Source organism: Symphalangus syndactylus, chromosome 11, assembly GCF_028878055.3.
Source record: "Symphalangus syndactylus isolate Jambi chromosome 11, NHGRI_mSymSyn1-v2.1_pri, whole genome shotgun sequence".
Taxonomy (NCBI): Eukaryota; Metazoa; Chordata; class Mammalia; order Primates; family Hylobatidae; genus Symphalangus; species Symphalangus syndactylus.
This window is the reverse complement of record NC_072433.2, coordinates 86234382-86260834: the sequence shown is the minus strand read 5'-3', so window position 1 is coordinate 86260834 and position 26453 is coordinate 86234382. Positions and strand designations below refer to the sequence as shown.

The 26453-nt window shown below is 36.4% G+C and overlaps 1 protein-coding gene across 2 annotated transcripts in view; it reads left to right on the top strand.

Moving 5' to 3' along the window:
• The window catches only part of CHD1 (chromodomain helicase DNA binding protein 1), a 76265-nt gene that overhangs the window by 3932 nt on the left and 45880 nt on the right, over positions 1-26453 (top strand). For both annotated transcript variants that reach the window (XM_055297570.2, XM_055297569.2), the window contains exons 3-7: positions 21729-21930; positions 22935-23051; positions 23861-23925; positions 25494-25643; positions 25743-26014. In XM_055297570.2, the coding sequence (XP_055153545.1) occupies positions 21729-21930; positions 22935-23051; positions 23861-23925; positions 25494-25643; positions 25743-26014 (806 nt within the window). The remainder of the gene's footprint in view (positions 1-21728; positions 21931-22934; positions 23052-23860; positions 23926-25493; positions 25644-25742; positions 26015-26453) is intronic.

Genomic DNA, 26453 nt, shown 5'->3' with positions numbered 1-26453 from the left:
AACATGGGGGTGGACAAGAAACAGGAAAGTTTTGTCAATTAGGAAGATTAAGAAAAAATGTTAGATAGAAAACTAAATAGTGGTATTTGTATTTGATCTGAAACTTGGACTTTTCTTTTTCTTTTTTTTTTTTTTTTGAGACAGAGTCTTGCTCTGTCGCCCAGGCTGGAGTGCAGTGGTGTGATCCTGGCTCACTGCAACCTCCACCTCCCAGGCTCAAGTGATTCTCCTACCTCAGCCTCCAGAGCAGCTGGGATTACAGGCGCTGGCCACCACTCACAGCTAATTTTTGTATTTTTTTTGTAGAGATGGGGTTTTGCCACATTGGCCAGGCTGGTCTTGAACTCCTGGCCTCAAGTGATCTAGCTGCCTTGGCCTCCCAAAGTGCTGGGATTACAGGTGTGAGCCACCATGCTTGGCCTGACACTTGGAATTTTCTGACCTTGCTAGTTATACTTTAGTTTATCAGCTTTCATACGTACTGTTTGGATAAACAAGAACATCATAGAGAATAAAATAAGGAACAGTTATGGAAAGCAGCATTATTACTTGAACAAGTATTGGTCTAGGAGTTATAAAACCTGAGTTGATGCTATCTCTGCATTAATAGAACTCATATGATTGCCTCAACTCTAAGGATTGAACTGATATTAAAGTTTCATTTTAATTAATTACAAAGTGCATCGTAAAGTTTCAAACAGTAAAGTTTTACTAGAATCACCAGAGTTGAGGTTTAATTAAAAGACTTTTGAATCTCAGCTTTGATTCAAATCTCTATTGGTATGCTGACTACTGACTATAGTTAAGTAAATAGAAGAGTCATATTGTCCACCCACAATTTTTTTTTTTCTTTTCTTTCTTTTTGAGACAGGGCCTCACTCTGTTACCCGGGCTGGAGTACGTTGTGTAGTCTCAGCTCACTGTAGCCTCTGCCTCCACCTCCTGGGCTCAAACGATTCTCCCACCTCAGCATCCTGAGAGGCGTGCATGCCACCACACTCAGCTAATTTTAAAATTTTTTGTAGAGATGAGGTCTCACCATATTGCCTCAGCTTGTCTTGAACTCATGGGCTCAAGCAGTCCTCCCACCTTGGCCTCCCAAAGTGTTGGGATTACAGGTGTGAGCCACCATACCCGGCCTCACATTTTCTTATTCATAGTTGGAATGGAATGGTTAGTAGGTAGAAATACCTAGAGGAAACAAAGGAACCAAACTACTCATAAAATAGGAAATAAGACTTGAGAGTAAATCTTCTAGTTGGATATGCAGACAGATCATGTGCTGGTATATTCTGACTACTTACCTGTTCCAATATTTTATATATTCTTCTGCCATATCTAAAACGAGGAGGATATGGCAATTTGATACTACAGATGAAAAAAAATTAAACCGTGTGGCTGAGCGCAGTGGCTCACGCCTGTAATCCCAGCACTTTGGGAGGCCAAGGCAGGCAGATCACCTGAGGTTGGGAGTTCGAGACCACCCTGACCAACATGGTGAACTCCTGTCTCTACCAAAAATACAAAATGAGCTGGGTGTGGTGGCCTGTAATCCCAGCTGCTCGGGAGGCTGAGGCAGGAGAATTGCTTGAACCCAGGAGGCGGATGGAGGTTGCGGTGAGCCGGAGATCACGCGATTGCACTCCAACCTGGGAAACGAGTGAAACTCTGTCTCAAAACGAAAACAAAAAACAAAAATTAAAAAATTAAACCTTGCGAAATCAAATTTAAGGAATCTTTTACAATGCATACTCAAATAATTGCAAAGCATATTTCTTTAATTATTCAGAGTTAATTCTGCCATACAGATTTTGTATGCTTCTGAAAAGTGTGGTTATCAAGTTACTTAGTTGTTTTTTTTTTTTTTTTTTTTATTATACTTTAGGGTTTTAGGGTACATGTGCACAATGTGCAGGTTTGTTACATATGTATCCATGTGCCATGTTGATTTCCTGCACCCATTAACTCGTCATTTAGCATTAGGTGTATCTCCTAATGCTGTCCCTCCCCCCTCCCCCCACCCCACAACAGTCCCCAGAGCGTGATGTTCCCCTTCCTGTGTCCATGAGTTCTCATTGTTCAATTCCCACCTATGAGTGAGAACATGCGGTGTTTGGTTTTTTGTCCTTGCGATAGTTTACTGAGAATGATGTTTTCCAGTTTCATCCATGTCCCTACAAAGGACACGAACTCATCATTTTTTATGGCTGCATAGTATTCCATGGTGTATATGTGCCACATTTTCTTAATCCAGTCTATCGTTGTTGGACATTTGGGTTGGTTCCAACTCTTTGCTATTGTGAATAGTGCCGCAATAAACATACGTGTGCATGTGTCTTTATAGCAGCATGATTTATAGTCCTTTGGGTATATACCCAGTAATGGGATGGCTGGGTCAAATGGTATTTCTAGTTCGAGATCCCTGAGGAATCGCCACACTGACTTCCACAATGGTTGAACTAGTTTACAGTCCCACCAACAGTGTAAAAGTGTTCCTATTTCTCCACATCCTCTCCAGCACCTGTTGTTTCCTGATTTTTTAATGATGGCCATTCTAACTGGTGTGAGATGGTATCTCACTGTGGTTTTGATTTGCATTTCTCTGATGGCCAGTGATGATGAGCATTTTTTCATGTGTTTTTTGGCTGCATAAATGTCTTCTTTTGAGAAGTGTCTGTTCATGTCCTCTGCCCACTTTTTGATGGGGTTGTTTGTTTTTTTCTTGTAAATTTGTTTGAGTTCATTGTAGATTCTGGATATTAGCCCTTTGTCAGATGAGTAGGTTGCAAAAATTTTCTCCCATTGTGTAGGTTGCCTGTTCACTCTGATGATAGTTTCTTTTGCTGTGCAGAAGCTCTTTAGTTTAATGAGATCCCAGTTACTTAGTTTTTACAAATGCCTTGGAGTTTATCAGGAGAGAGACCTTCTTTTTTGCCTTCATTTTCTTTCTTACTGCTGCTATACTGTGCTCTACTGTCATTAACACTCAATTCCCACTCCCTTCCCCAGAAGCTTTTGTCGTAAGACATTTCAAAGAAGGGAGATTGTGCCTAGTTAAAAGACTGAGGAGGTGAACTTTAGAGGTAGAGGGATTTTCTTGCAAAAAAAACTAAAATTTCTATAACTATGAATATTAATATGGAGTAATTTTTTTTCTTTTTTTTTTTTGAGCTGGAGTCTTGCTCTGTCGCCCAGGCTGGAGTGGAATGGCATGACCTTGGCTCACTGCATCCTCTGCCTACTGAGTTCAAGCAGTTCTCCTGCCTCAGCCTCCCTAGTAGCTGGGACTACAGGCATGCACCACTGCATCCAGCTAATTTTTGTATTTTTAGCAGAGACGGTGTTTTGTCATGTTGGCCAGGCTGGTCTCGAACTCCTGACCTCAGGTGATCTGCCCACCTTGGCCTCCCAAAGCACTGGAGATTACAGGCATGAGCCACCGTTCCTGGCCCCTAATATAATTAGATTAGAAATATACTTTGTTTCCAAAGTTGATATTCATTGTAAGTAGCTTTTTAAAGTAAATTTTGGTTTTTTTAGTGGCTAGAATTCTGTAATGTATTTTTGCTTCAAAATTTCCTTTCTCCTTTGTGAAAGTTTATTAAACGGAATAGAATTAAGAAAGAATTCATTTGGCATTTGCAGGTTACAGTTAGCTTTCTACTGAAAAAAAATTTTTAAGTGTTCTTTCTGTCTGGAGAGCTCTCTATAACTATTTACTGAAAGGAAGAAGAATGCACAGGAAAAATGTGTCTCTTTGGCTGTGCTGTTGCTGACAGTCTTGAAATTTAGTTACTAAGAAATGTGGGCCAGGATGCACCTGTATAACAGTTACAGTTCAACACAAAGTTTTATATAACTGAAGTTAAGCTTTTTAAAGATAATGCTGGAAGATTTCAAAGCATCAATTTGCAGCTGTGTGGATTTGTGGTGGTATTTGCAAGCAAATTTTTCAAATCCTGGTAGACTTTTTTTTAGTGTGTGTTTTTTGTTTTTTTTTTTTAATTGAGATGGAGTCTCACTCTGTTGCCCAGGCTGGAGTGCACTGGCACAATCTTAGCTCACTGCAACCTCCGTCTCCTGGGTTCAAGCAGTTTTCTGCCTCTGCCTTCTGAGTAGCTGGGATTATAGGTGCCTGCCACCATGCCCTGCTAATTTTTGTATTTTTAGTAGAGATGGGATTTCACCATGTTGGCCATGCTGGTGGTCTTGAACTCCTGACCTTGTGATCCACCCACCTCGGCCTCCTAAAGTGCTGGGATTACAGGCATGAGCCACTGTGCCTGGCTGGCTTTTTTTAGTTTTAAATAAGTTATCTCGAGTGATGATTTACTTCAGGAATGGCTATATGGTTAAAGATCAGAATGGTGTATGAGTTACCTTTCAAACATTACTTTTCTATATATAGTCATAAGATAATGTGTGGGCAGGCCGGGCGCGGTGGCTCACGCTTGTAATCCCAGCACTTTGGGAGGCCGAGGCGGGCGGATCACGAGGTCAGGAGATCGAGACCACAGTGAAACCCCGTCTCTACTAAAAATACAAAAAATTAGCCGGGCGTGGTGGCGGGCGCCTGTAGTCCCAGCTACTTGGAGAGGCTGAGGCAGGAGAATGGCGTGAACCCGGGAGGCGGAGCTTGCAGTGAGCCGAGATCGCGCCACTGCACTCCAGCCTGGGCGACAGAGCGAGACTCCGTCTCAAAAAAAAAAAAAAAAAAAGATAATGTGTGGGCAAACAGTAATGTGATGTTACCCCTTTTACTCTGCTTAAGTAGTTGCTTGTTTAAGATCTTGATGACTGATGGGTTATATATGGTGCAGTTTGGGTTTTAAAAAGAGTATTACTTTATGATGAATGGAGAAAATGTTTAAACTTTTTTTAAAATGAGAAATATTTAAAACTACAGAAATAGAAAAGTTGCACCAGTTGTGGTCCGTGGACCAGCAGTGTTGGCATCATTTGGGAGCTTATTATAACTGTAGAATCTTGTGCCTCCTCCCAGACCTACTGAATCAGAATCTTCATTTTAACAAGATTCCCAAGTGATTCTTATACATTTATATGAAGCTATTCGTCTGGAGTCATAGCGTCTTGCTACTTTGTTATTGATGTTGTTATACATGGTTTTCATTTTCTGGGAACCTCCAATTAACTGTGTCTTGAGCAGGACTAGCAAGAGGCTAGGTAAGTTTCGTTTCTCCGGAAGCAGTAACAATGGCAACCGATGATCGTTGAGCTCTTACTGTGCCTTAACCTAGCATGATGCACATAGGGCATTGCGCATCACTTGAATTACCACAGTTCATCCTCACAAAACTTCTGTGATATATACAGTGTTATGATTCCCACTTTCCAGATGGGGAAACAAGATTTATAGCCATTTTATTTATTCTTTTTTTAAAAACTATTACCTAAACTCTATACTTTACTTGGATTTCATTGATTTTTCCATTAACTCCCTCTTTTCTGTTGTAGGATTAAATCCACAGTGCCACATCGCATTTAGTTGTCACATCTCCCCAGTCTCCTTTCATCTGTGAGAGTTTCTAAGTCTTTCCTTAGTTTTCGTGATCTAAACCACCTTAAGAAATACTGGCCAGATATCCCATAGAACGTCTTTGAAATCTAGATTTGTCTGGTTTTTTTTTTTTTTTGAGGTGGTGTCTTGCTTTGTTGCCCAGGCTGGAGTGCAATGGCGCGATCTCAGCTCACTGCAACCTCCGCCTCCTGGGTTCAAACAATTCTCCTGCCACAGCCTCCCGAGTGACTAGGACTACAGGTGTGTGCCACCATGCCTGGCTAATTTTTGTATTTTTAGTAGAGACAGGGTTTCTCCATGTTGGTCAGGGTGATCTTGAACTCTTGACCTCAGGTAATCCACCTGCCTTGGCCTTCCAGAGTGTTGGGATTACAGGTGGTGAGCCACCACACCTGGCCTTGTCTATTGTTCTTAGGATAAACTAGGGTTATTGGTTTTTAGAAAGAATACCACAAAGATAAAGTGTGCTAGTCACATCATATGGGAAACATGTTATCCTCATGACATTACTGGTGGTGTTAACCTCTATCACTTGGTCAAGGTAGTATTTGCAAGTTTCTCTACTGTAAAGTTACTGTTTTTTCCTTTCCATAATATATTCTTTGGAAGCAAGTCACTTTGTCTAGCCTACTTTCAAGAGGGTTGGGATAGGAATTAAATTCCATCTCCTGGTGGGGGGAGTATTTACATATATTAAATGGAATTTCTGTAAGGAAATTTATAAATCGTTTATACATGTATGGATTTATGTATGTGCTTTGAGGTGTAATCCAGCTTAGTTGTAATCCACTATAAAATACGTATTTGTATATAATATTTATGTATTTATGTATAACAGGTACTTTTATGTATCGAATGTATAATAGTTGACTTTTTTGTTACTTAAATTGATCTAGCCTTGGCTCTTGGAAGCTTTTTTAGGTTGGCTTGTATGTTTCTTTTACACACTCCCTTACTTTTACCCTAGAATCAGCCACTCTCCAAGGAGCCTTGGTTCCATTTTTTTGGAGAATGGCATTAGAAACCAAGATTTGGATACTGGGTGTGCTTGTTGATATTCAAGTGTCACTGCTTTTATTTCCTCTCAGTGAACAAAGTAGACAGAGCTAGGTAATATATCTAGATATACTGTGTATACCTAGGTATGTATAGTCATCTCTGTATCCTTACATCTGTATACATATTAACTCATACATAAACATGAGTTCATACCGATGGCTCCAACTCTAATCCTGTGCTATAGAGTTCATTCTAACCTTTCATATTCCTTTGTAACTTCCTTATTCAACAATGAGAAACCTGGCACTGACCATCCACCATTTATGTGCTTATATATTCACTCCTAATATATATATGTAAAGCAGTTTTAGAATTTTTAGGATATACTTTATCAAGAGAAACTAATTTTGCAACTAAAATATGGTGTTTACGTACAGTACGCTTTAATATTTAGCCTTTAAGTTTCTAGTCAAAACACTGTTTTCTGATGTTGGTCAAGTTCATTTTTCCCTCACCCCTTTGAGTGTAATTATGTGATAAATTTGTGATAAAATTAGATTCATTTGTGACAATCTGCATTCCATCCTGTGATCATCATACTGGTTGATTTTTAAAATTTGCATGTATTAATGCTTATTCCATGATGCACAGTTCTGTGGGTTTTGACAAGTGCATAGAATCATTTATTTTGTACTCCAGTAATGTACAGAACAATTCCTTCATCTTAAAAGGTCCCAGATCTACTGAACCAGAATTTCCATTTTAATAAGATTCCCAGGAGAATTGTATTCATGTTAAATTCATATGCATGTATATGAAGCTATTCACCTATAGTCATTCAGCATCTTGCCATGTTTCAGGGTTATAAATTAACTTCAAGAAAGATTATTATAATCTAGGGGTGATAATGGAATAGCCAGTTTAAATATACTATTGAGTATATTCAAATTTGTGGGGCCAAATGGGCATGCAACTGAGGTAAAAAGAAAATGGAGGGTACATTACTAGAGTCATTTGATGAGCTATTTTGAAAGTTTTCATAACATGCTTTAACTTTTGTAATTTTAATAATGATGACAAACGTAATTTGAAAAGGAAGGAAGAACAAATGATATATATTCAGAAGGGTGTTGGAGAGGAAGTTTTCTTTTTTTTAAAAGACAGAATCTTGCTGTGTTGCCAGGCTGGAGTGCTGTGGCATGATTTTGGCTCACCGCATCCTCCAAGTGATTCTCCTGCCTCGGCCTCTCAAGTAGCTGTGATTACAGGCACGCGCCACCATGCCCAGCTAATTTTTGTATTTTTCGTACACACGGGGCTTCATCATGTTGGCCAGGATAGTCTCGATCTCCTGACCTCGTGATCTGCCCACCTTGGCCTCCCAAAGTGCTGGGATTACAGGCGTGAGTTACCGCGCCCCCCTCAGGAAGATGTTTATAGAAGTCGTAGTCCCCCATTAAAGAAGTATGCAAGTCCCCTAATAAGGAGAATGTATTTGACATCTAGCTTTGCAGTTCTTTACCTGAGGTTTATTCATTGTTAGAAGTTTTTGGCCAGGCGCGGTGGCTCACACCTGTAATCCCAGCACTTTTGGGAGGCCGAGTCAGGTGGATCACAAGGTCAGGAGATCGAGACCATCCTGGCTAATAGGGTGAAACCCCGTCTCTACTAAAAATACAAAAAAATTAGCTGGGCGTGGTGGCAGGCACCTGTGTTCCCAGCTACTCGGGAGGCTGAGGCGGGAGAATGGCGTGAACCCAGGAGGCAGAGCTTGCAGTGAGCCAAGATTGCGCCATGGCACTCCAGCCTGGGCGACAGAGCGAGACTCTATCTCAAAAAAAAAAGTTTTTCTGTGACTTAGTTCCAGGTGAAGGAAGGAAAAAAAAGGGAGCATAGCAGAAAAAACACTGCCAATGGGGAGTGTATTCCCCATGTGAATGGGTTGGAACCACTAGTTTTAGGGAGAGATTCCAGGAATCTCATACCAGAATCAACTTATATATATGACTGAGAAAATTAGTGTTTATAATTGAAAATATATTATGTATCACTATGGTATGAGGTGACTGTTGAGTCAGAAGTCAACTTTAAATGTTAAATTGCACTCGGAAGTTTCTTTGGTGTAGATAGATTGAGATCTAAGTTACTGACATTAAAATATGTAGAGACAAAGCGGGAGATGTGCAAAGTTCTATTCAAACAGTACTGACTTCTGGAATTCAGTGTCTACAGTATCTCTCAGAACTGAGGCGTAAGGCACAAGAATAGTGGGGTACTCTTTGCTTAATGAGAATGACTCCAAATAGCTATTTCTCAGTTCTACTGTTGTTGCTTTCAAAAATACAAGTGTTTGTTTTCAGATAGTTATTTAGATGATTGAGCAATTACTATGTGGTAGATATCATGGGATTCTAAAATTTGAGTTCCTTTAAAGCTTATAATCAAGAAAGAGATAAAAGTCTTCAAAAATACATGTATATGTCAGGTGGATACTGTAAATGCAGAGAGATACCAAAATCTGTGGCCGATCAAATGTAGGAGTGAAGTTTGATCATAAGGACAAGTATGAAGCCCAATATTAATTAAGAGGTTTTTTTTTGTTTGTTTGTTTCTTTGTTTTTGGAGAAATGGGCTTAAAACCATGATAATCTTAAATTTCACATATGTTAAAAATGTCCTGGTGATGTGACTTTGCTGGTAAGGCATTTAGACAGGCTTAGGCAAAAAGCAGAGTGATTTAATTTTTATACTAAGGAAAAGTTTGTTAGTAAAAGATACTTTATTTAATTTTTATACTAAGGAAAAGTATGTTAGTAAAAGATACTAGTAAAAGATAACGAGATAAAAGTATGTTAGTAAAAGATAACATGCCTTATGTTAAGGCATGGGGCCATTGGAAAAGAGTGAAGTAACAGTCTAAATTCCTACAAGCCTAAAACAAGGAGTCTTTTTGTTTTTATGCTTGAGATTGATTATTATTACTTCTGTAATACTGTTTTCACAGTTCTAAATGATTCAGTCCTCAGTTACATTAGTAAAAGGCAGAGGTTGGATATGAAAAGAAAATTTATAATAAGAGAATCAGAATTAGTTGTATATGGGATACCAAAATTCCTAATCATCTTTTATCTATTCCAATTTTAGAATGTATTTTATAGTGAAGGATTAACTCAGTGTCCAACCTAGTGTCTGATACATACTACATTGTTTATTTCACTTTTTTTAACCAAATGACTCACAATAAAAGAAGTTTTTTTTTAGGTGCAGTACACACCCATAGGTATGTGCAGACAGTTGAAATGCCACATAACAAATAGTTTTGTTTAAAATTATATATTGCTGGTAACTTCATTTTTTTGTGGCAGTATTCATTAAAGTAATTTAAAAGCATATAAATATTTTAAAACCTTTTTTTTTTCTGAGACAGAATTTCACTCTTGTTGCCCAGGCTGGAGTGCAGTGGTGCAATCTCGGCTTACCACAACCTCTGCCTCCCGGGTTGAAGAAATTCTCTTGCCTCAGCCTCCCGAGTAGCTGGGACTACAGGCATGCACTACCACACCTGGCTAATTTTGTATTTTTAGTAGAAACAGGATTTCTCCATGGTGGTCAGGCTGGTCTCGAACTTCCGACCTCAGGTGATCTGCCTTCCTTGGCCTCCCAAAGTGCTGGGATTACAGGCGTGGGCCACCGCGCCCTGCCAACACCTTTTTTAAAAAGCAAACTAAATATCAATAATCTCTTTAACATTGAACTTTTATTTATTTTTTGAGATGGAGTTTTGCTCTTGTTGCCTAGGCTGGAGTGCAGTGGCACAGTCTCGGCTCACTGGAACTTCCACCTCCTGGGTTGAAGCGATTCTCGTGGCTCAGCCTCCCAAGTAGCTGGGATTACAGGCATGTGCCACCATGCCTGGCTAATTTTTTGTATTTAGTTAACACGGGGTTTCACCATGTTGATCGGACTGCTCTTGAACTCCTGACCTCAGGTGATCAACCCACTTCAGCCCCCTGAAGTGCTGGGATTTTGGGTGTAAGCCACCGCGCCCAGCCAAAATTGAACTTTTAAATGTAGGCATTATTTGTGTTAACTTAAATATTATTAATAATAATTTGAAGTTTATATTAAAGTAGTGGCAGTAGTAAAATGAGCCCCATGTACACACCAAATAGCTTCAACATATTTCATTTCATAGCCAATCTAATTTAATGTCTTAACTCCTGTTACCCTCTCCCATCTCACTTGATTTTTTGGAAACATAATTTCTCTGTGTTAGACTTCTGCCTGATAATATACTAAAGGGGGAAAAAGTCATTAAGGTTTGCATTGTTATAACTATAAATTAGAGAATTAGAGATTTTCATTCATGTCATTGATATTGTAATAAATTTTAGATGTATGTTAGGAAACTATTTTTCAGTGACTTTTCAATGTGTGTATCCATAGCCCTTATTTCTCATCTGATCATTCTCTGCTTACTAGAAAATATTTACTTTTGAGTTTACCCCAGGTTCAACACAACTAAGTAATCATCTTTGAAATTAGTCATGTTAAAAGTTACTCTTCCTAGTATCTCTCCACTTTTAGCAGTTTTAAATTTCTTCAGTTAGAAACTTTAAGGAGATAGAATCATATTGTACTTTAAGAAGAGTTTATAATACAGTTTTGTCTTGGATTGGTAGTTTAGAATGCTGAAAGGAACTGTTGTTTTTGCTGGTCAGTGCTTAACAAAGCAGTGGAACTACCTGGTTTTCAGAGTTGTACAAATGAGAAGATGTTTTCCAGGTTTTCTGAAACCTTTTATAGTTTTTATTTGTACTATTTCATCAAACTTTTTGTGTTTATGTGTGTGCATACTTCATCATGATGTAAAATGTATTATATAGGTCATGGTCCAAAAAGTTTGAAAGCCATTGCTTGACTTTGGCCACTAATTGTGTTTTTTTTGTTGTTGTTAATGCTTAGCATTTAGTCATTGCCTACTACTTTCCAGATTCTTTCTACAGTCATGCTAAAGTGGACAGTGGTCTATAAAATAACTAAAGGTCCTGACTTAATGATCTTCAAGACCTAGTTAGGAGAGAGATATATGTATAAAAATAATTATAGGGCCAGGTGCGGTGGCTCACGCTTGTAATCCCAGCACTTTGGGAGGCTGAGGCGGGCGGATCAGGAGGTCAGGAGATCGAGACCACGGTGAAACCCTGTCTCTACTAAAAATACAAAAAAATTAGCCGGGCGTGGTGGCGGGCACCTGTAGTCCCAGCTACTCGGAGAGGCTGAGACAGGAGAATGGCGTGAACCCGGGAGGCAGAGCTTGCAGTGAGCCGAGATCGCGCCGCTGCACTCCAGCCTGGGCAACAGAGCGAGACTCCGTCTCAAAAAAAAAATAATAATAATAATAATAATTGTAATATTGTGAAGGAATTATTAGTAACATGAGCAAAGTATTGTGGGAACATGAGCTAGAGCAATGATCTGTGCCTGGGGAAACCAGGGAATGGCTACCTAAAGGACATAGTTTTGAATAGTCTTATTTTTGAATAGTCTTGAAGAGTGAAAAGTTTCATTGATTGCTTTGGAGAGAAAGCGTTCTCCAGACAGAGGGAAAAGTATGGAGAAAGATACCGTTGCTGAATTCTGAAATCATTCCCCATAAAACCATGCATGTAATTGCATTTCCCCTATTTCCAGTTCCTCAATCAGGAATCGGACCAGTTGTATTTTATCTTTTTACTTTCACAGAAGGTATTTTTTTTTCTATGGCATTTTGTTCCCAATAGAAACTCTGGCTCAATACTCATTAGTTGAGGAGTTGAGCAGGTGAGTTAAAATTGTGTATGTATAAAACCTGTTCTTTCCAAAATGTTTATTTCACAAATGTTAGTACAGTGTGTTAGCTAGAGAAACAGGGTACTATATTAGAGAACTAAAAACACAGGGGCTTAAATATAACTACTTCTCTTTCACTCCCAGGTAAGGGAGTTCAAACCTTTGGACAGCCTTACTCTTCTTAATGTATGGCTTCCAATACTAGTGGTTGCCCTTTTCAGCTAGCAGGGAGAAGATGCAAAGGGGGAGGATTTAAGGCAAGCCACTTCATTTTTAAGGCTATGATGTAGAAATCACACATCACCATCACTTCTAGCTGTATCTCATTGGCCAGAACCTACTCACATGACTACACTGAGCTGTAGAAGATACTGAGAAAGGTAATCTAGGTGGGTGGGCATGTGTCAACCTAAACTGGGGGGATGGTTGTTAATACTAGAGGACAAACAAAGTAGATACTGGGTGGATAGGGAGGGGCACATTTTCTGCCACAAACATTAAGGAATTTTTTAAAAAATAAACTACTCCTCTCATCCTAAGAAATTAGTGGCTTCTATTTTTCTGAACTTCCTTTCAGTTCTCCATATATATTCGTAATTTGTACACTTGTTATTACAGTGTTGGCATTTATTTACACAGCCTTCTCAGCTTGAATGTATTTGTCTGTATTATGAAAATAAAAGGATTAAATAAGAACCTAATATCTGGCATATAGTACCAACTAATAACATCTTTTCCTTTTTTTATTAAATAATTAAATAATTAGTTTTATGTGGCAGAAACCTGAGGCTCATCTAACCAGTGTACAGATATAAATACAACTATAAGCAGAAGAACGGGCTAGAGAGCTAGAGGAAAGTAATTTATGGTTGAACTTCAGAACATCAAGTTAGTCCCAAATTTACCCTATAAGTGTGCGTCCAAAAATTCTTTCAAGAATTCCCTAAAAGAAGGCCACCTCCCCTTTTTTTAAGAGTTAGGGTCTGGCTCTTGTCCAGGCTATAGTGCAGTAGCACAGTTGATAGCTCATTGCAGCCTTGAACCCCTGGGTTTGGGCGATCCTCCTTCCTCAGCCTGCTGAGTAGCTAGGACTGAAGGCATATGCCACCTTGCCCAGCTAAGTTTATATTTTTTTTGTGTGGAGATGGGATCTCATTATGTTGTCCAGGCTGATCTCAAACTCCTGGCCTCAAGTGATCTTTCCACCTCAGCTTTCCAAAGTGTTGGGATTACAGGTGTGAGCCACCATGCCTAGCAAGAAGCTCTTTCGAATGACATTGACACTTAGCAGCTATAGGTGGAAGGGAACAAGAGGCGTAGGATCAGAATTGAGTGCACTATGCTGTATTCTTCAGTAAATAAAATTCTTTGATTTATTTACAGCTCTCTTTGTCAAGCACACAGTCCTCCATTATAATTCTGTGGAAAATTAGTTTACCTTCCATCAGGGTTTCCCCAGCACCCCCAATTGGAATCTAATTCATCTAATCACTATTAACAGGTTAAAAAAAATAAAGAAAAAGTAGGGAAATTATACAAGAAAGAAAATCTTTATGTGCTAAGGACAGAAGTAAATAAATGTATATGTTATTAATATAATTGAAAATAAATAACAGATCTAAGGCTTTGGTATAGGCTGTCTAATTTACATATAATGTTTAAATACACATAAACAGTCTCTTCTCTAGTGCTACTAGTACTTGCTGAGGTGGCTTTTGTATACGTTTGACTTTGCCTTCTTTATTTTATTTTATTTTTTTGAGACAGAGTCTTGCCTTGTCGCCCAGGATGGAGTACCATGGCCCAATCTTGGCTCACTGCAACCTCTGCCTCCTGGGTTCTAGTGATTCCCGTGTCTCAGCCTCCTGAGTAGCTGGGAACACAAGCATGTGCCATCACACCTGGCTAATTTTTGTATTTTTAGTAGAGAAGGGGTCTCACAATGTTGGGCAGGCTCGTCTTGAATTCCTGGCCTCAAATGATCCACCTGCTTCATCCTCCCACAAAGTGCTGGGTTATAGGTGTGAGCCACCTTGCCCAGTTTGACATTTGCCTTCTTTAATGTTCATTTTTATCTTTTCAGATTTGTTTTTAAAAGTGTTGTTAAGTTATTTTATTTCTATTGGCCTAGTTTGGCCAATTTATTGACACATTATACATTAGATAATTGTATTTTCATTTTTCATACATTGAATGTTTACTTGCCTGTTATGTTCACTGTACTTCTGTGGCTTTTAAATTTTTGCATCATTGTACATTTTCACTACCTGCAAAGAAGGTTTCACTGTCTTGGATGTTAATAAAGAAAACTTGTGATATAGTAGGTTGCAAAAATCACACCTCTTACACTTCAGTATATTTTTTTTATTTTTTTTTCTTTTAGAACATTCTCTATAAGTCAATATGTATTTTAGGATAAAAAAAATTCTTTTACTCAAGGCCTGTATTTATTAAGTTCAGGAAAATTTACACTGATTTAAGAGTACTTAAATTCTTAGTCTGGGTTCGAGTTTGGTCAATCGTCTTTCCGTACAGAGATTACATATTGCATTTGACTGTCATATCTCTTTAATCTCCTTCATTCTGGACAGTTCCTCTTTCTTTGTCTTTCATGACATTGGCATTTTGAAAGACTATAAGCTAGTTATTTTATAGAATATATTTCTCAATTTGGGTTTTTCTGGTATTCACTTACCATTAGATCCAAATTATGCATTCCTTACTCTGCGTACCTGGCTGGAGAACTGTGTAGGTAATGATATATCTTCTAAAGTGTTTCACAGCTGGAGCTCACATTGTCTGTCTGTCCCCATTAGTGATGCTACATTCAGTCACCAGGACGTGGTGTCCGGTTTCTCCACTGTGATTTCTAGTTCATCTGTTACAGCTAAGAAGCAATTTGTGAGAAGACACTTTGAGTCTATGTAAATTATCCCTCAGCAAACTTCCCCTAGATTTAGTATCCATTGACGACTTTTTGCCCAAACCAGCATTTTCTGTGATGACTGCATAAGTATGGTTTTCTAAGACTAATAACCTTACCAGCTGACACTCAGAGCTCTATCAGAGCCCTCCTCTGTGTGTCTGTTTCTGTCATCAGCACAGACTCAAGGGTTCCTGTTTTATTTACTGAGCGGTGATCCTTAACAGTCTTTATTTTTATGCTCAAATCAGATTTGGTCAATGGAAGCCCCTTCAAGTCCCTTCAAGTTGGCTCTCATGTCCTTTTGTTTTTCCTCTGTCCTTTTTGACATGCCTCCATATATATATATATATTTTTATATATATATATATATATATATTTTCGTTTTAGCACAGGAAGATTGTTAGACTCATCTTGTATCTTCCCCATTGCAGCCTTAGAGCCTGCCATTTCTCAAAGGAGCTGTAGTTTATTAAAGTGTGGAGTAGTATTTAGAAGTCAGGATCTAGGTGCTAGGTGATTGTAAATTTAAAACCTCAGAGAGGATGAGTTTACATTGGTTGATAAATAGCACATCAAAATACACACTGTCATAAATAAAAAAGATCTGCAGAGGGCCATTTTTTTTTTCTATCACTATTTGTAAATCAAAGAACTGAAAACAACATGTACATCCTTGAGGCACATGAAACCATGGTGCATCTACAAAATGGAGTATATGCAGTTTCACAAAAAATAATGTGTCTACTACTGCAGAAATGATCTCCAGGATATAATGTGTATATAATCTGCTACCATTTATTTAAGAGTGTTAAATATGTTAATGATTATTTATGAAAGGGGAATATAAACATTCTTATTCATAATTTGCTTATGTTAAAAAAGGAGAAGATAAAAAATTTTTGAATGGTTACTATAGGGGAAGAGAGGACATAGTGTAGAGGAGTCAAGTATGGAAGCTGAACTTCTGACCATAACTTGTTCTGTAGCTCCGAAGTTGGATCCAAGTAAATAAAGCAACATAAAATCAAAATTAGTAAGAAAGCAGTCTCTATTTAAAAAAGCAAATGGTCCTAACTGTGCCAAATTGGTGGTCACACAGAGATAAATTATTTTACCTGACTATAGCAGTTATTTGACTGTAGAAGTGAGTAGTCCTGAAAACAAAAAGAATTGCGTAGTCATCTTAACTTTCATAATGATATTGTTTATGATAATGGTATTATTTTGAAACTATTAAAAATGAAATAAAGCAAATAAATAATTAGTGCCATTTGCAACCAACTCAACCCGAGTGATGACATGAACATACACTGGAAGTAAAAAGCTTGCAGTTTTGAATTTGAATTACATGAATTCTTAATGTAGTTTGTCTAAAAATACACACATCCTAGCTCATTCCATTGAAACATCCTAAATAAGGCAACCAGTCCAGTAGTGATAGGTTCACCGAGTACTTAGATTGCAACTTAGTTTCTAATTTATTATAAATAGAAGGGCTTTTTGATAAAATGGCTGGGTTACAGCCTCAGGCAAGAAATACACAAGATGAGCCTGGTACATCCTGTGATACTAGAAAGGCAGGTAGGTTATCAAAGACTACCTCAGGTCTTGTCAGAAGGACTTAAGAGCTAATAAAGGGTTTCCTGTTGGCAAAAGATGGGAGAGTTTAGAAATCAACAAAGATGCTGACAGTGGATTAAAATTTATAAAATAAGTTCAAATCCATGAGTTCATAACGGGACTTAAAAAATTATTGGTCTACTTTGAAGGATGCTGGCGTTTTAACTCATTTTGAAAACTGGTAAATAAGGAAAAGAAATAAAACCCCTTTTCTTCATGAACTATACCTCAGAGTTAACAAATATGATTAGGGAAAGTTTCTCTTTATAGAAGTGTTCCACCTAGTAATGAAGAAAAGATGTTTTGGGTAACTGATTAATGATGTCACCATTTTACTGCCTCTGATTAATGGAGGAAGACATGATCATCAATGGCTGCTAAAAATACTAGGTATGAAGTGATGGGGAGCTTTATAGTGGATGGATAAGGCTGGCAGTACCTGAATCCACAGATTTATACTAAATCTCACACAAAAGAAAAAACAAAACATTAAATGCCATCTGGTAGAAGTCCACAACACCACGTATAAACTATTCTTGTCAAGAAGAACTGAATTTGAATCTGATCAAGCCTCTAGATATAATAGCCAGTTTATAAGAAATACAAGGGATAGAAAAATATGTTAAATGATAACACAAGGGTGCACTTAGCAAAATCTGGGAAGCAGAAAAGTGGAAGAAACAATTATGAGACTAAAGGAATAGCCTGCTTGGATATTTAATATTCAGTGTACTTAATTTAATGTTTAATAATATTAAATGTCTGTAATATTAACGAAGTGATCTTTTAAGAGATATTGGTATTGCAAATGTTTACAAATAGTTTCTTAGTTGAATCAAGATTGCTATGAGTTACTAATTGTGGAGCTGGGTGATAGATTCATGATAATTCATCATATTGCTCTATAGTTTATATTTGAAATTGTATATAAAAATAAACTTGAAAAGACACTTTAATTTGAATTACTATTTTATCTTTTAAATGTGGTATTTCTCCTTAATTTACCCTAAGAAAACACTATAATTTTATCACAGTACCTATTAATTGTGGTTTTTCTTTCGTGAATTGAGGAAAAGAATTCAATGGGTTTATTTATTTATTCTGTGGGTGTATTATCTGAATTAAGAATTCAGTGTTTTTAGTAATCTACCTACCACTTTAATACTGTTATGCTGGTGAGATTTAATACATTTTAAGGTTAATTCAGGTGTTGTACAGATATTTCAGTTTTATAAAAGATTAGTAATACTGGTTATTACCTAAAATAAAATATTAATTGGAGATCAGAGATTTAATAGCCGAATTTGTGAGTTTTACATAAAATATGTAAAACCGTGTCTCCTAGATCTCTTTGATTTACTTATTTAGTCATTCATCTCTCCGAGAAACATTGTACTTTTAATGTTTAATGTAAGAGCAGCAAAAAGCAATCCCAGCGCTCAAGGAACATAAGGTCTTAGGTAGGGTACCTGAAAACAAAAAACACTACAGTGATTATTACATTGTTTGCTCGTAACCAAGATAGAGATGTATATTCAAGAAGTTTTGGGAGTGCTGAGGAAGTATACCTGATTTAACATTGGGTTGGGATAGAGTTGACAGAGATTTGTTGGAGGAGTAGCTGCGAGGTGGGACTCAAAAAAATTACATAATAAAAAGAAAAGAGAAGGAATGGTACAAAGGCAGGAAGTGGAAAGAGTAAGTGTCTTTCAGAGAATTACATGTAGCTTGCCATAGCTTGAACTTAGGGATTTAAGTGAGCAACTAGTTGAAAATAGATTGGAGAATTAGAGAGAGATCCTTAAAGGTCTCATAGATGTTTGTTGAACTTTGTTGTTATAGAACAGAAGACTTAAAAAAGAAAGGCCACGATCAGCTTTTTATTTTAGAAAGAGCATTTGCAGCAGTAGGTGGAAATAAAATTACTTTATTAGAGAGAGGCTTTTCACCTATTTTAGCTCAAAGTTTTAAGTCTATAATTTTTTTTCTGGCCCCATATATATTTATCTTTCATTTTTAAAACTCTCTTTTTAAAAAAATCATGTAAAACATTCACGTAATTCCAAAACTGAACTCATTTCAATTGCTGTTCCTTCTACTCTTCTCTCCCTCTCTCTTTAGGTGATCATTTTCGAATTAGTTGGGTTATTCTGCCATTGTTACTTTTCAAAAAATACAAGTGAATATATATAAATATTTTTCTTATGCAAAAGAAACATTCTGTAAACATTTTGTATCTTTTTTCACTTAAACTGTATCTTGGATCATTCTATAGCGGTAAATAAGATATTCCTTACTCTTTTTGCATATTTTTTTTTTTTTTTCGAGATGGAGTTTTGCTCTTGTTGCCCAGGCTGGAGTGCAATGGCGTGATCTTGGCTCACCGCAACCTCTACCTCCAGGGTTCAAGTGATTCTCCTGCCTCAGCCTCCCAAGTAGCTAGGATCACAGGCATGCGCCACCACGCCCGGCCAGTTTTATATTTTTAGTAGAGACGAGGTTTCTCCATGTTGTCAGACTGGTCTCGAACTCCCGACCTCAGGTCATCCACCCGCCTCTGCCTTCCAAAGTGCTGGGATTACAGGCGTGAGCCACCGCTCCTGGCTCTTTTTGCATATTCTTTATCCTACTAAAGAACAACTCAATAAAATAAATACTTTATTCAGTATTTCTAATACCCAAGGTAAAGGCATTCTAACAATAAACCTGTGCAACTAGAGTAGCCTAACCTCGGGCTGTTGCTTTTATCTCCAGCCAGTACTACTGCCTAAAGAATATGAAAGGAAAGATTTCTATATTCATTTAAGAATTTTGATTTGTTAACAAGCAGTTTTTACTAGCTATGCATTTGGAATGACTAATGACTAATAAGAATTACAGGCCCATGATAACCCCCACAATTCAGTCATTCATCTGTCTACTTTTCACATATTTATAGAGCACCCATCTGTGTGAGGCACTCTGCTAGGTACTCTGGAAAAAAATTGAGTTTCATAAATATCCATTGTGTCATAGATACAAATTTAAGACATCATGAGGTCTACTTGTTAACCTTACTGTGTATGATCTCTGCTTTCAAGATCTTCAGAGGAGATACTTTATTGCTAGTAGCAGATTAATTTAATAGAACTCACATTCCTCAAAAGAAAGAGATACTCTTTTATTTGTTTGCTGAAGAATTCATTTAACAGCACTTTCTTCTAAGTGTTTTCTGACTACTGTACCAAACTTGGTTGTATCTTTAGTGCTCCCCATACATGGGAATCAGTTGTCTTAAACATAGCAAAGAATGATATTTATTCATTTATATAACTGTCTCAAGGTTAAATAGTTCTTTTAATGGTAAAGACTTCATCTCATCTCAGTCTGTCTCCAGTGCCTAACACATGATAGTTCTCAGTAAAGTTTATTGAGTAAATGAAATATTTTGCTTACCTGTTGTGTTAAGGGAAAAATAAAGTTGTATGTCAGGAAAAAAAATCTTCTAATATCCTTGCTAAAATTTCTTGCAAGGGATGCAAGTAAAATATGGCCTTAAAAATTAAAATTTAATATGCTGTTTTTGGAACTCAAAACTATGTGACCAGAGAGGAGACATGATGGCAAAAATGATCTTCATAGCATACGCCTTTAAGAAGCAAATTTTAATTTACTGTTTCTATGAATACAACATTTATTCCATTAGATTGAAAAACACAACAATGCTTATTCATACTTTAAGCATTTATATATCTCACCTGTAGAATCAAAATTCTTCCTGCAAACTTTTACTCCTGTTTTTTCGTGCAGAAATTATTAAATTCTTGCTCTGGAAAAAGAGAATTACTGTGTTGTCTTAGAGTAATACCTCCATCTGGTGGCATTTTAGAAAATTACAGAAGAGGACAGGAAGCTTGTATTTTCTTGTGTATCTGTAAACTATATTACCTGTGGTTTCTCATAAAGCCAAATGAAATTACATCAAAAGCGGAGTCAACCATATGTACCAGAAATTTAATGCCCTAGTTTTCAACATATAAACAAATGACCTTGGGGATAATTATATAATCAACTGTTTAGTCCAGACCATTTCTGCTCTATCTTGGACTAAAAATTAGAAGTGGAAAAAAGGATAGTTTATGAAATGTTAGTTGCTTTTTTATGTATGTGTGTACACGTTAGGAAATATGAGAATTTGCTATTTCAGATTTATTGCTACAGATCCACGAAGAACTTATTAATAAGTGATTTTCTCAGACAAGCAGTGTTACTGATTTTTTAAAATAAATTATATTTTATCATAGCTCAGTAATAATAAATTATATTCTCCTGGAGTGATAGAGATGGAAACTTGAAAACAAGCAGAAACTACAAATGAATTTCTGCCTGTTACTGTAAGCATTTTTTTTTTAACACATTTAATCTTTTCTTCACACATTTCTTACTTTATTATTGCTAGAGCTTTATAAAGGTAGGTACCATGCCTTTAACTTCTTGACTTCTCAGAGTTTCTAACCCAGGATTTTGTACTTAGTAGATTTTGCATATTGTCTTAGAAGAGGATTACAATCTTATTGCTTATGTTTTAGCCATAATCTATAAAATATCATAAATCTATCAAGTATGTAATAATCTATCACGTATAAATAAATTATCAACTATGGCAGTTGTTACTGTAGATTAAATCAATTCCTTTTTCTATTTTTTTGGCCAAAGATAGTTGAAATATTAAGTATGAAGTAAAATTTAATGATTTGGGGCTTTCTGCTGACGTCTAAGAAAAATTAAATTCCTAATGAATTTTGTTTGAAATTGTTTATTTTCAAATTATAGCCAGTCGGATGATGATTCTGGGTCAGCTTCAGGCTCTGGATCTGGTTCGAGTTCTGGAAGCAGTAGTGATGGAAGCAGTAGCCAGTCAGGTAGCAGTGACTCTGACTCCGGATCTGAATCAGGCAGTCAGTCAGAGTCTGAGTCAGACACTTCCCGAGAAAACAAAGTTCAAGCAAAACCACCGAAAGTTGATGGAGCTGAGGTAATCAATAAAATACCCAATGAAAGGTAGATTGCTTGTATTACTTTGGGAAAATTTAGAGGATTGGTTTGTACCATTCTTAATCTAGCTTTTAGAGAAGACAACATTTTTAAATTGAAATTTACTTTTAGTGATTCTCACATTCATGGTGGTACACCTGTGGACTAACTGGCTTGGAATAGATGCGTTTTTAAACTAGAAAACACAAAGTATAAATTACACGCAGGCAAATAAAACATTTTCTGCCTCTTAGGCAGAAATTGAGTTTCATAAATATCCATTGTGTCATAGATACAAATTTAAGACTTTGTGAGGTCTACTTGTTAACCTTAATGTGTATGATCTCTGCTTTCAAGATCTTCAAAGGAGATACTTTATTGCTACTAGCAGAATAATTTAATGGAACTCAGATTCCTCAAAGATAATGATAGAATAGGGTAAGGGGCTATTCTGTTTGAAAAAAACTACAAGAGATACAAAAACTTGTCTATACTTCATGGTAGTATACAGTGTTACTCAGAGTACCAGTCTGTGATGAGATAAGATCTTGAGGGCCAGAATATACATCGACACACAGCTTCCTTCATAGAGGAAAATGTTGCTACCGTCCCCCCCCCAATCTGAACTAAAACAGTGTGCCTAGTGACATCGTTGATGTATATTCTGACTCAGCCTCTTCACCTCACACTGATAAAATAGGTAACTACACTATGAGTAGCACTAATACAGTGTATTATCACTTCGTTGTTTAAAATAATGCTCTTAACATCAAGAGGATATTGATTAATATTGTCTGTGGAACTCAACACACCATTTTTTTATACATAACTAAAGCTCAGCATTTTAATTATATTGCAATGATAATTGTGTTACATATAGGTAAGGAATATAGTCTTTATTACTTTGAGGCAGTAAAGATGGTGGTACAGTTTTTCAATAAATTAACCTTTTTTTTGCAGTTTTCTTAATACTTCTTCATTCACTGGTTTATATTTCTATTATAGTTTTGGAAATCTAGTCCTAGTATTCTGGCCGTTCAGAGATCTGCAATCCTCAAGAAGCAGCAACAGCAGCAGCAACAACAACAACATCAAGCCTCATCTAATAGTGGATCAGAAGAGGTGCATTTTCATCAGAGGCTATTATTTTAAAAGTGGACATGCTGCTGAATCACTTAACTAGTATTTGTGAAATGACAAAAAATAAGTGCTTTGAAAGAATAAGTAGGAAATACTTTAAGTGTATATATCAAGAATCTTGAAATACAGATTTTGCATTATCCAATAATTCCAATTTTAGGGATTAATCCACAATAAGCAGTGGGACATTTGTGTGCATTTGCTCATCACAGCAAAATTAGAAATAAACTAAATGTGGGAGGTAAATGGGATATGCACCTACACGGATATATCCTTATACATGTATGAATGAAGGAATATTATACCATTAAATCATATTTGTACGAAATAATAACAGAAATCTCAACATAATATTTTTGAAAGAGTAGATGGCCACTATAAACAATGTAGTTTCTGTGTTTGTGCAAGCATGCATACATGTATGTTTGCACAAAAACATTCAGGAAAAATTATAACAAAATGGTGAAGAAAAATTCAAAATTTGGCATGTTGGCACCTAAGATTTCTTGTTTTGGCTATACTAGACAACAATAATGGTCTCCAGTGAGGGTAGATTTTAAGGTTTTATACAAAATGCTGACATTTTGCTGTTTACTTAATTTCACTGGCTATATTAATTTGCAATAAAAATGTTACTACTTTCAGCTAGTTAACATAAAACTACATTGAAAAAAGGCTTCACAAGTGCTGTTATTCGTAAAGTGAATGTTAAATAGTATAGCAAATAAAAATTTGATATGGTTAAATTCTAATCATTAGTGGATGATACTGACTTTATTTTTTTTCTACAGGATTCCTCTAGCAGTGAAGATTCCGATGACTCATCAAGTGAAGTCAAAAGGAAAAAGCATAAAGAGTACGTCATTTTGTACAACTGACTTCTTATTTTAGAAAAATCCTGATTATTTCCTATTTCTTTCTTTATGAAAATTGTTGCCAAAAGGAGACTCTTCTAAATTCTTAGTTCATGGCATTTTATAAAGTTAAGTTACACCATTACACAATTTAAGGATAAATCTTTAACATTTATCTTTCTGGGACCACCTGAGGGTATTATGCCATTTCTTTATCTCTTATAACTCCCCCTATATATTTTTAAACTTTAATGATCTCCTTAGTTGTAATATCAGAAAGTCTTAATAACTTGGGAATATAGGAGTATAGGGATGACAGGGTGACTGATTTTGGATGATTCTTATAGTTGTGTTAATAGCTATCCTTACTATTCAGCTGCATGTGAAATTTACTTCAGACTGTAGAACTCATTTTAGAAACTCACTGTAATTTCCTAAAGATCTTGACCCAGAAGGTATTAAGAATACTTCAAATTCTCAATCCATGTTTATTTTAATGGTTTGGAAACATTATTCCATTTTCTTGTCTTTTATTTTTCTATTTGCCTTTGATATTCTGCATATTAGATTTGTTACTTATTTTTCCCAAAAGATTCGTGCATTTTTAATGTGAAGATTCGTATCTTTTATTAGTCTGTTCTGTGTTTTATTCTGAAAATTCAATCATTTATCTTTGGATTTTTTTTCCTTTCTCTTTTTACAAATCTCTCTGGTCCTCGTATTAATAGATGTATATTGGATCATCCGGTTTTTTTTTCCCCATTATAAAAATATACAACGGAGACTTTTTTCAGTATGCAAGCCCTGAAAAGATCTCAAAGTAAAAAATTTACTTCTACTATGTTTTTATCATAAGCAGATTTTATCATATATGCTTGTTTATGTAGCCTTCATCATAGTTACAATTGGTGCAAAAGATACAGAGCAACGAAGCAGAAGCATAGCTGAAATAGGATATAGTGTATTTGTAAGAATTCAATATGTGCCTTTGATTTGAACTTCTTATGATAGCAAAATATTAACATCCATTATTTTTCTCTACATATTGATTGGAATGAAATAGACTTAATTGACTAAAAATAATAATACAGGGAAGGTACTCAGATTGAATATTTGAGATGGTACTACTGTTGCTCTTTTTTTTTTTTTTTTTTTTTACATTTTTCTATGTTTCTTAATGAACGTGCACTATTTAAAAAATCAGTTTAAAAAGGTGTTTTTCAAAATCACAGCCTCTTGAGAATAAAAATGGCATGGATTAGTATCTCTTGAGAGGGCAAGTAGAATAATTTTACAAGATTTTCATCTATAATGAAAATTAAAATAATCATTTATTTGCTGTTCACTGATGTATAACTAAGTGATTAACAAAACTAGAGTTGTGAGAGAAATCTATGAAGAATATTTTCCAGAGTGTTTTTATTTTATAAATATTTCCATTTTTAGCATGAGTAAAAGCAGCAGTATTTTTGATAGTGAATATAGTTTGGTTGATTTGATCATCTTTGTATTAGGGATAAAATTTGCCATATAAGTACAAATAAAAATACTTTATAAATTTTTTCTACAGTGAAGATTGGCAAATGTCTGGGTCAGGATCTCCATCTCAGTCTGGTTCAGATTCAGAATCTGAAGAAGAGAGAGATAAAAGCAGTTGCGATGAAACAGAATCTGATTACGAGCCAAAAAACAAAGTCAAAAGCAGAAAACCTCAAAATAGGTATGGTCTCAGGTTGGTGCTGAAAATTTATCATGGAAAGTATTCATTCTTTTTGTATATAGTCAAATCTTGTTTTTTTTTCTCCTTGCGCTTTCCTAGATCTAAGTCAAAAAATGGAAAGAAGATTCTTGGACAAAAAAAGAGACAGCTTGATTCATCTGAGGAGGATGATGATGAAGAAGATTATGATAATGATAAAAGAAGTTCTCGTCGCCAAGCAACTGTTAATGTTAGCTATAAGGAGGATGAAGAAATGAAAACAGATTCTGATGACCTACTGGAAGTCTGTGGAGAGGATGTTCCTCAACCTGAGGAAGAGGAATTTGAAACCATAGAAAGATTTATGGATTGTCGGATTGGGAGAAAAGGAGGTAGTTTTTAAAAAACCATTTATTGTTTGGTTATTTAAATAATATTTACAGGAGTAAAGGGCTGGGCACAGTGGATCACCCGTCTAATCCCAGTACTTTGGGAGGCTAAGGCGGATGGATCACCTGAGGTCAGGAGTTCTAGACCAGCCTGGCCAACATGGCAAAACCCCGTCTCTACTAAAAATACAAAAGATTAGCTAGGTGAGGTGATGTGCGCCTGTAGTCCCAGCTACTTGGGAAGCTGAGGCAAGGGAATTGCTTGAACCCATGAGGCTGAGGTTGCAGTGAGCTGAGATTGCGCCACTGCACTCCAGCGTGAGTGACAGAGCGAAACTCCATCTCAAAAAAAAAAAAAAAAAAGGTGAAGTATTTAAGATTTTTCTACAATGTTGAAAGCTAAGAGGGTGGATTTTTTGTTGTTGTTTTACTTACGTTTTAT